General features: G+C 43.2%; 1 protein-coding gene across 1 annotated transcript; it reads left to right on the forward strand.

The window, feature by feature from the left end:
* Positions 1-1555: 1555 nt before the first annotated feature.
* Positions 1556-8084, forward strand: LOC106496142 (guanylyl cyclase-activating protein 1-like). Its single transcript, XM_013956737.2, has 4 exons — positions 1556-1753; positions 4329-4478; positions 6722-6812; positions 7957-8084. Exons 1-4 carry the CDS (start codon positions 1556-1558, stop codon positions 8082-8084), a joined length of 567 nt encoding a protein of 188 aa, XP_013812191.2.
* Positions 8085-11362: the final 3278 nt, after the last annotated feature.

Raw genomic sequence — 11362 nt, forward strand, 5'->3', positions numbered from 1 at the left:
GAAGACACAGAGTGCACCCTCAGCAAGTTTGCTGACGATACAAAACTGGGAGGAGTGGCTGATACGCCAGAGGGCTGTGCTGCCATTCAGAGAGACTTGGACAGGCTGGAGAGGTGGGCAGAGAGGAACCTCATGAAGTTCAACAACGGCAAGTGCAGGGTCCTGCACCTAGGGAGGAATAACCCCATGCACCAGGACAGGTTGGGGGTTGACCTGCTGGAAAGCAGCTCTGCGGAGAAGGATCTGGGAGTGCTGGTGGACACCAAGGTGACCATGAGGCAGCAATGTGGCCTTGTGGCCAAGAAGGCCAATGGTATCCTGGGGTGCATCAGGAAGAGTGTTGCCAGCAGGTCGAGGGAGGTGATCCTGCCCCTCTTCTCAGCCCTGGTGAGGCCACATCTGGAGTACTGCGTCCAGTTCTGGGCTCCCCAGTACAAGAGGGATGTGGCACTACTGGAGCAAGTCCAGCGAAGGGCTACAAAGATGATTAGGGGACTGGAGCATCTCTCTTATGAGGAAAGGCTGAGAGAGCTGGGCCTGTTTAGCTTGGAGAAGAGAAGGCTGAGAGGAGATCTTATCAACGTGTACAAGTATCCGAAGGGAGGGTGTCGAGAGGATGGGACCAGACTCTTTTCAGTGGTGCCCAGTGACAGGACGCGAGGTGATGGGCACAAACTGAAACACAGACGCTTCCATCTGAACATGAGGAGAAACTTTTTCACTGTGAGGGTGACAGAGCACTGGAACAGGTTGCCCAGAGAGGTTGTGGAGTCTCCTTCTCTGGAGATATTCAAAACACGCCTGGACGTGATCCTGTGCAACATGCTCTAGGTGACCCTGCTTGAGCAGGGGGGTTGGACTAGATGATCTCCAGAGGTCCCTTCCAACCTCAGCGATTCTGTGATTCATGGGCTGATTGCCCTCCTGCGATGTGCCTGGGAGCAGCCAGGGCAGGGTGTTATTCACTTTCTCCACCTGCCGTTGTTCCTCCGTGCTCCTTTGTGTGAGTGGAGACAAGCTTCCTATTGCATAACCTGATATCTGTGGTCACGTATGATTTCTGTGATATGGTCTGGTCCTAGACACAAAATGATCTCCACCTGAGAAGACAGACTCTCAAACACAATTAGAGGAGTAGGTCATAATTTTACTCCACCTTAAATCCCACAACCTGCAGCCTTTTCCCCTCGTTTTCACGCATAATTATATCAAAGCTAAAAACAGAGTAGTGTGTAAAACCAGTATAGTTCTTAATGCCAGCATCTGATTAATGGTCTCACCCTTTCTGATTTGGCTCCTGAAATAGCAGCGATTTGGTAGATTATCTTGTATCTTCTTTCTATTTTAAGGAAGCTATTTATATCGTTGAAACTTTCAGGTTTGTAAATCAGCCTCTAAGCAGATTAAAATTTATAATTGGCTTCTGGAAAGTTAGGTCCCTCGCTCAACTGAGACTACTGTTGAATGTGGAGAGGAACAGATGGGCAGTGCTGCAAGAGCAGCAGGAGGAGGAGGATCGGTCCTGAAGTGTTCTTCCTTCCGACCATCTGTACACATGGGGAACAACAGCAGCTCCACAGTGGATGACTTGCAGACTGTTGAGATCCACCACTGGTACAAGAAGTTCATGACGGAATGTCCTTCTGGACAGCTGACCGAGCATGAATTTAAACAGTTCTTTGGGCTTCGAGGGCTGGATCCGGAGGCCAATGAGTACATTGAGCAGATGTTCCGCACGTTTGATATGAATAAGGTGAGTTCTCCAGCAAGGAAATTGTGCCTTGTATGGCTTAAGAGGAAACCAGCTCTTGCAACTGCTGGAGTCCTTGGTTTTCTCTTACAAACCCTGGTGTGGAAAGTTGTTGAGGGACACCAATATAAAGTAGCTAAATGCAGGGACAAATTAATGTGCGTAGATAATAACAGAGATAACATAACCATAGGCAATAACACTTCGTCCTCTAAATGCTTTCTGCAAGTTCATCACTGAATTTTGAGAATCCTTTATTATGTATTAATTGACTTAGCCTTGCTTGGTTAGCAAAATGCTAGTGAAAGAAGATGAGGTTGGGATCTAGAGCTTTTTTAAGCCTTTTATTATTCTTCAAAAATGAACCTGTATTAGGTATTAGAGAATACAGAAACCAAATTAAATAGAAATATTTATAACATTTGCAGAGGAAGTCATTTCCAGGTACTTGGCAGCTGAAATTAATCTTGCTTGGGTAGACAATCTATACGGCTCTCCTCAGTAGTAGGAGGTATAGCATATAGCAGCAGTTAGGAAGCAGGTAGTATCACTCGCTGTGACAGGCAACCTCTTGCTGTCTCTAATGTAAGCTACAGTATCCCCCTTAGTACCTTTAAGGAGGACATGCCTCTCACTTCTGCCTGTTTTTATCCACGTATACGTAAGCCTGTGCTTGCAGGTCTGTAATGTGAATGGCAGATAAATTTGGTCTTACGGCAGCCTAGGAAAATGCAGCTTTGGTCTCTGCTCCAAGGTTCTGAAACCAGAAGGAGCCTCTGTCTGTGAGTCGAGGAGGACAAGTGATGTGGGTAGGAAATCACAGGGTCATTTGGACAACACGTGAGAAGGTGTAAAGAGTTAAGGAATGCTAATGAATATTACAGAACGTTTAAAGGTAAGAGAGGAGCACCCAGGCTCCATTAGGGTAGCTGAGGTCTTGTGAGGGATGTAATGACTGCAAATCTCAAAGATTCTTCCTCTCCCTAAAGTTCTCAGTCCACAACTTTGCCCAGGATGATGATAGTCGCAAGAAGCAAAGTTTTACAAGTTAAACCAAAATGTTTACATTGTTTGGAGAAGATTTTCCTTTCTCTCTGTCATTTTTTGAGGTATTTAAGGACTTTAAAATTTGTTCAAGGCTGTAATGCATTTCAAAGTGCTTGTGTGAGCTTCAGGTTATGCAGTAAACGATGCCTTAAGACACCTCTCAAATTCAGATCTGTTCACACTAAGATAAAAAGCTGATCTATCAAATAAAGCAGGAATAATCTCGAGAGGAATGAAGTAAGAGCAGGGCAGCCAGAGGAGGTGGACCTACATCAGTTAATTTTAGCCTGTTAATAGTTAGCCACTTAATCTCAGCTCCTTTTATAATCAACGGCAAGGAACAAGAGCACCCAGAGGAAGAGTCACCCTGCAGTAATATAGGTGTCTAAGACGGGTAGGATCATCTGCCCTCTGGACCTTCAGATTCTGAGAACTCTGCTGAGGGCAAAGAGGATAATTTTTCAATAGTTATTTTATAAATTGCCATCATGCCCCTCCTTTCCAAGTTTAAAGCTGTTTGTCTGTATTTTCTGGTACTTTGCTCACCCTAATTATGAAAAATCTCACATAGTGGGAGTACTGCTGTGATCCTGAAAAAGATATTCTAAAATACTGTGATCCTTGCTGTCCAATAGTAGTGCTCTGCTAGTCCACCTACCTTTGCCTTTTACATATGTTTCAGAAAGGCATCTGATCTTGTTTGGATTCCTCAACAAATGAAAGTTTAATTGTTTTCCTTTGTGATTTGTTAAAGTAGTTATTCAGAATCATCAAAGGACATATGTACTTTATCTGTCATTTCTATTTATCTGCTTTAGATTTAAGTCAATACTAAGTCTTTTCCCCTAGATTATGAGTCTTTAGTATCTAGCATTTTTCTTGCAAAGGAAACAAGAGCTTCTTGAGTTTCTTCATAAATTCAATAAATTAAAGGTTTAAAAAAACAAATACAGAACATTTTCTCCAGCTGTCAAATCATATTCCATGCCTTTAAAAAATATTTTCAGTTACTCTTTTTTAGAGAATGGAGAACAGACCTATGGCTTATTAAAAGAGCAGTACTTTCCCACAGAGACAAAACAGGCTAGCAGAGAAAACCTAAGGTGGAGCGATCTTCCGCTTTTCTTGCAGCCAGGGCTCTGGACCAGTTTTCTTCCCTAAAAGGCCCTCGTCAGTCAGCTCTGGTGGGCAGAGAAGGAGGGGTCATCCACACGGCCATGCGAGTGACAGGTTTCACTTCTGCAAGTGGCGAGCACAGAGTGTTCTAGCCATGCAATAGATCAGAACTACAGAAATCCAGGTGTTCTGGAGATCTTAAAGGTAGCCAAAATATAGTGTGTGCATGCTAAACAGGTGAACACGCCATTTCCAAGCTTTTCCCCAAAGCCAAGCCTCTGTGCCATGTATTTTGAAGGAGGACTAGTTATATCTCTTCCAGCTGTGAATCCAAAGAGCAATAAGGTAAAGTAGTTCTAGAGTCACAACTCCCTCACTTTGTTCTTGTCACAATTTGGTTTTCATTTTCCCACAGGATGGATATATTGACTTCATGGAATATGTGGCTGCTCTCAGCCTCGTTCTCCGTGGGAAGATGGAACAGAAATTGCGGTGGTATTTCAAGCTCTATGATGTGGACGGCAATGGCTGCATTGATCGACATGAATTACTCAACATCATTAAGGTGAGTCTCCAGGGGTCTGCGTTCCTTCCTCTTTCCTTAAAGACAAATCCCATCTCACAGGTGAGACTTTCTCTATTTCCCACATAGATGATCATGGATGATACCTGCCATAACATCATTTTTCCCTTTTAGCAGGTTTCTCCACAGTCACATGGTTCAGTCAGCAGGCTTGACAGACTTTTCTCTACCACCATAGCATACACTACAGCATAGATAATTCCATAAAATTGTTTTACTTGTCCAGGACCTAACCTGAACTTTCCAAGATTTCGGACTCCATGACTGTCAGTTGCAGTCTCTGCAATGTGTCCTTCGTAGTCCTGCCATATGCTCCAGAAGTTTCCTTTCTCCCATGTGAATAGTAATTGGATATTTAGCTCCCACTTTGCTTTTTAGAATCTGTTCCTAAATGTCAATGTAATGATACATTTCTCACTCTGCTAAATAGGTTGCAGAAGTATGACTGCCAGTAGAAAAGACTGAGTGCAAATAACTGTTATGGGAGATGTTGGAATTACAGACATAAATAGGACTGTATGAATATCTCAGAATGACTTATTCTGGAAGGTCAGATTACTCCACAGACACTGGGAAACTACAAGAATGCAGGAAAGATTCAATGACCCTAAATAATTTGCTTTTCTGAATAAGAAAGGTCAGAAAATGGATTTGATAAAGATTTGAAGTCTGAGTTGTCCACAAATAAAACCACTAATAAGACTGTAGCAATGGAGTCCTCATGTGGATATGAATGTCAGTGCTGGGCATTGAAAGAAATCGGAGACAAAAAAAGTCAATAATAACTGTAATAATATGCAGCCTTTGACAAATGACTTGTGAAAGAAATAGTCAGGCATCACAGTGCAGCAACAGATAGTAACTGTTCAACACACGGAGCCCTTGAGAAACTAGTCCTGTGGGTCTCTTTTTGGGGGGCCTTGGGAAGGTGCTGAGCCAATACTAAGTTTTAGTAGAAGGGCATTTGAGAAAGTATGAACAAATTTATTAAATATCCGAAGATAAAAGCTAAAAAATTAATAGTCTTAGAATCAATATGATGGCTCTGGAATCACATATTTCATGGACATCCTTAAAAAAAGGAAAGAATTAGGCATGGAAAAGAAAACCCTGCCTATATAGTAATGAATAGGACAAATGGTAGTGAATAACACTTAAATATTCTTAAGCTGAAAATGAATCTCTAATGAGCTTTAGGGAGAAGCAGGACACACAGGAAGCAGCATATAAATTGAAAACAGGGAAAGCAAGCAGAGATGTGAGAAATAAATGACTACAGCATATAATGAAGGGATTATCAGGATGTCAAATAGAGAGAGTGTTTGATGGGATTATGGGGCTTAGTGGACCATAGGGTACTAGAAGAAGCCGTCAGAAGAACAAGGTAAGTAAGGAAATTAAATAGTGTCTTTGTATCATATTTAGCTCCAGAGGAATCTGGGAAGATGCACACAGAAAGTCTAGATTTCTGTTTTCCTTTGTTAACCAGTTCATGTGTAGACCAGTGTAAAAATGGATTAACATTTGCAATTACACTAAGTAATATGAATTGTTAGTCAGCGCGATTTTCTGTGGGGAGCGTGAGATCTCATAGGGCTTTGTCTTTTTTACCCAGTGCTTCACAGGTAAAACTGAAGGTTTTACCTTTAACCTGTTGGTTTCTGAAGGTGTGATTTATTCCATCTTTACTTCACACCTGGAAGATGATAGTCTAGTTTTAGATTTGGCTAGGTTCCACTGTTGTACGTGGATAAAAACGGGCACCTGTAGAGGCGTTCATGATACCTCTCTGAGAGTTCTCAGGGTGGAGCAAATCGCTCTCTGGAAATGTGCCTACTCGTTCAGTTTAAAGGAAACACGGATGGTCAGCTTAGACCTGTGGATCTGACTTGTAGATGGCTAAAGTTAGATGAGTTTGATCTGGGAAAGTGGCCTGGATTCTGCTATTTCTATAGCGCAAAAGCACTACCTGAGCAGATTTAGGGCAGTCCCCGAGGTTTTATTGCTCGTTCCTTGCTTCAGAACCATGCTCCCTTTGAAGCCTTCAGTGCCAGCTGTAAGGCCTCAGAATTTCTGCTCTGTTTTCCCACGGCGCTGGTGTGCTTTTGCATGAGAAGGGTGTCAGGTACGACTCTCACGTTCTGAATCTCCTCTGACAGGCTGCAGTGGAATCAGTCTGCTGCTCCAGGGCAGCCTCCCATTCTTGTTCTTTTTTTTTTTTTTAGGCTATTCGAGCTATCAATGGCGGCGACCATGAAACTAGTGCAGAAGAGTTCACCAATCGAGTCTTTAATAAAATTGATGTGAATGGAGATGGTAAGATTCCTATCTATGTCATCCAACTCAGTTGATCACTCAGTGCTACAGAAGAATACCCACATTTTCCTTTCTTGCTTGAACGTTATGCCTCTGCATTTTTTATTTGCTGGTGACATGAAGTCCCTCCCAGCAATCTATTCTCCATGAATTTTGCTGAGACACTTTTCTCCTTGCCTAGTACATAACCAGTCTGATAGGATTCGTTTTCTGGCACTAACTCTAAGCTATGTTTTGTCCATATGAGTTTTGTAGGGGTTTGGGGTTGGGTTTTTTTTTTGCCTTTTGGGATGTTTCTATGTAGCTTATGTCAGGGTTAGAAGTGGGAATGACAAACAGTTTCTCAGGTGGCCTCAGCTGCTCCTAAATCCTTCAGCAATTAGGAAAGGAGGCATTCTCATTTCAGGTGGAAGTTATGAGTTATTCCACTGGGTCTGCTCCAGGGTGTATGGCAGCCCCATTAGGTGCTGTGGACCAGTCAGCCAAAAGGTGCTGGATGCCACTGTAGTTATTGTAAGTCCCTGCGAGATATTTCTTTCCTGGTTACTTCACGCTCTCCTTACCTTCTGTTTTGCTCTTTTGTTATTCCAGCAACACTCTGCTGAGCTGCTTCCCTGCACAAGGGCTAGCCACAGTCATGTTTTTCTGCACTCCATGCCTATGTTTTCTGCTTTTTGTTCTCATGAGGCCTTCTTGGCCCAGGACAGAAAACCTTATTCTGCCTGGCACAGTTTCATTCTGTTACTTCTTTTAACAGGAAAACCAGCAGTTATGGAGGAGGCCTACCAGCAGGACAGGCTAGGCCAAAAAGAAGCAGGTTAATCCAGCAGTATTATGTAGGAAACTATGATCTCGCTCCTTAGCCACATATTTTCTCTATTCTTTGTGATATACCCTTTGTAATGGAGTTGTGAGAAACCCCTGTCTTCAGAATAGCTAGACTCCTGTGATTTAACCCTTGCCTAGGAAAAATACGGAAGCCAGAGTTGCAGAGAGATCAGATAATGTAAGTTTCAGATAATGTAAAAAAACCTATCTGAGAACTTTTGGTAATTCAGAGCAGTGAATCTTTAGTGAACTGTCTCTAAAATTGGATTACAGTACTCCTTTTCCTGTTCTGATATCTCCTGTCTGTCTGACACAGGTGAACTTTCTCTGGATGAATTTGTGGAAGGAGCCAGGAAAGATGAGGAGTTCATGGAGGTTATGATGAAAAGTCTGGACCTGTCCCACATTGTGGCCATGATCAACAAACGCCGGCACAGCGTGTAAATCAAGCCAGGAGAAAATGGTGTGCCAACAGACAGAAGAATGTGCACACACAAAAAAAGAAAGGACAGTGTTCTTAAAAACATACAAATTTTCCAAAAACTCGTATGTGAAAGTAGGAACAGAAAGATATTACTGCATGTGTGTATCTGAGTGTGTGTTCCTGTACAAATGCTGATACTCAGACACATACATGCAGAATTGGTTCAGAAAAACTGGATATGTGTGGCACTACTTGATTTAACTTCCTCAGATGCAAAGGCCAAGTTTCAAGGCACAAAATTCTTGCTTACTGTGTGCCCCAGATAATCAGTTTACAATGGGCTGAAGGTAACTTTATGAAGAGTGGTAGGAGAATTGGATGACGGAGTGTGAAAAATCTCTGATGTGGAAAAGAGCTTCAAATTGTTATCAATGTAGAGAGCTGTCAACAGAATGTAACTTCCACTAGTTTTGTCATAGTATTAGATCATAAACACCAGCAGGCTTGTTTGTACCTGATGTTTTCAGATCTGGCAGCCTGTATAGAAGCAGCTTTATCCATAAGATCTCAAAGAGCTGAAAGAAACACCAATTCATAAGGCTGACAGTGACTGTTCTGTTCCCTGCTACACTGGTCACTAATGCTCCTGTTTCAGCTTTCTGTGACCAGAGAACTCTTTACCAAATAAGCAGTTTAGGAGCAGCTTCAATAGCTACAGAAAATATGCTACTGTTTCCTAAGGCAGAATAATTATTTGAAACATCAAGTCTTTTTAACACTCCTTCTCCTACTGCTCTGCTCTCATACAACTGAGTAAATGATGTATGTGGAGATGACCCTAAGTATTGCTGTTTCACCCATTCTCCATTGGTCTCTCTTTTTTATTCTTCAGAAGAAAAGCTAAGAAGCAAAAGAAACAACTCAGCACAGTAATTTGTGAATTCTGCTGATCATATGATTTCTGAAGTGAAGCTGGTACTCTAGATCCTGCCACAAATGGCTGTGTGTCTTTGTACTCGATGGGAAGAGTGACATAGCATGGATAGAAACTAAGAAAACTGTGTCTTGTTCACTAGCTGTAGCTAAGGTCCCAAGAATCAGAGGCTCTTATGAATCTGGAAAGAGAGTGCCAGAGAGTAAGAAGAATGCAGGAAAAGTTCAGCAGAGTGCTTATACCATAGTTGGGCATGTTTTTCCTGTGCAGGAGGAAGAACTTGGGGACCTAAAAAAGATGACTTTAGACATTTGGAGTGGGATTATTCTTGTTTATATTTAGGCTTCAGTGATGGAAGCATGTATTTTGAGCAAAGTGTCTAGGCTTTCATTAAAGTCAAGGGAGATCTAGTCTGCATTGTCACTGGCACTTGAGAGAGTGGTTGATGTTATTTAGAGTAGATGCCAACATTTTGCCAGAGGAATCACACTCTAGATCCCACTGACTGTGCTGGCTAGATCTCCATGGACTGTAATGGGAGCCTAGACACCAAGTACACATGTACACATCTGCAATCTTAAAGCTGCTGAGAGGAGTCACAACCTGGGTATTGGCAAACATTGCTCAGTTCTCCAGAGGATTATTACTAGCGTATGCTGACAGATTGTGCTGTCCCTTGGGACTGGGGAAGGCAGAGCTTTTCTCTCTTAGACTCCGCTGTACCTGTCCTGTGCCTGTTACAAGTCATAACTCTCTTGCAGCTTTGTGGATCAGCTAAATGTAAAACAGTGTTTGTGGTATCATCTGGCACAGAGAGAAAAATCTAATTTTAGCTTTTAGGAAAGTAAAGAGCTTTCCTAAGTGCAGCTGATGTGCTAAGAAAGTCACCAAGTAGTTGCAGCTGCCTGCAGTGTTGTGACAAGCTGCTGTACGGAATCTTCTTGACGTAAATCAAAGCAGAGGTGCATGGACACACTACGTTCTCAACAGTAATCCCAAGTATGTGTAAGGAAGGTTTTGGGTGTTTTTTTTAATACATGTTATAGCAAACTGCTACTTCCTTAGCCATCATGGCTGATGATGCTGGAACATGTTCCAGCTAAAATGCAGTCATGACATTTGTAATGGGCAAAAAATGCATTATGCTGTCACTGCGGTGAGCTGCTGTTTTGTTCTTAATGTTTCTGTTCTTCTGCTATTGGATGATTTCACTGCTTTCTGGCTCTACAGCCAGAGCATTCTTCGAGAGACCAAGCTGACAGTGCATGTGCCTTTATCACAAGCTATGGGAAGGGACTGTGGGGAGCGCGTGGGTAGGAAATCCCTGTAAAAGGGGAAGATATTTTTTTTTTGAACTATTTGGCTTTCTTTGTACAGTTAAGAATAAAACATGTTAAACCAACCTATCTTGGGACTGTTCCCTTTATTAGGAGAATTATGAGGAGGAGAATATAGCTTGGGGCTAGGGTTTGGATTCAGATTAGGGTTAGGGCAAGGTTTGGAGTTAGGGGTTTAAAATTAGGAAACAGGGCTAGGATGGGGGGGGGGTTGAAGTCAGCATTTGGAATTGGGTCAAGGGTTAGGGTTCAGGTTGGGGTTAGGTTTAGGAGCTTGGGTTTGGGATCACATTCAGGTTTGTGATTTGGGCTAGAGTTGGTAGTTAGGGGTTAGGAATTAGAGTTCAGACTAGGATTTAGGAATTTGGTTAGGGGGGTAGTGGTTAGAGTTTGGATTAGGATTTATAGAGTTAGGATTAGGATTTGAAGTTGGGATTAAGGGCTAGGGGTTATGTTAGAGGTTCAGGTACCGAGAAGCAGAGGGGGCTTAGGAAGTGACAGCTGTCTGTAGGAGCTGTGCCAGTACTGGTTGGAGCCCAAGAGCCACACCAAAGAGCTGATGGTGCTGGAGCAGTTCCTGAGCATCCTGTCCCAGGAGGTGCGGTGCTGGGTGAGGAAATGCAGCCCTGGGACCTGTGCCAAGGCCATGGCCCTGGCCAAGGGCTGGGTGTTGGCACATGGGAGCTGCAGGTGGGCAAGGACTTGTGCAGCAAGGGTGGGAGATGAGGCCTCCTGCTCGTGTAATGGATTGGGGACATGCCCTGCGATTGTGGGTTGGTAGAGTGATGGGGTGTCCCACGAGCCTTTGAATTCTTTTGCCTGTGTCCCCTTCCTCGGGTTAACATGTGGACGATGGCGGAAGAACCCGGCGTGGAGGACTTGTCCAATCCTGAAGGATCATGGAAAAATTCTGCCTCGCATCCAGTCACAGGGCAGGGTGATGCTGACCCACATTCCCTGTACATTCCCTGGAAATGGGCTTTAAACATCCTTCAGATCAAGACTGGAATCTTCAGCTCAGATTCCT

The sequence above is a fragment of the Apteryx mantelli genome, chromosome 1 (genome assembly GCF_036417845.1).
Source record: "Apteryx mantelli isolate bAptMan1 chromosome 1, bAptMan1.hap1, whole genome shotgun sequence".
Taxonomy (NCBI): Eukaryota; Metazoa; Chordata; class Aves; order Apterygiformes; family Apterygidae; genus Apteryx; species Apteryx mantelli.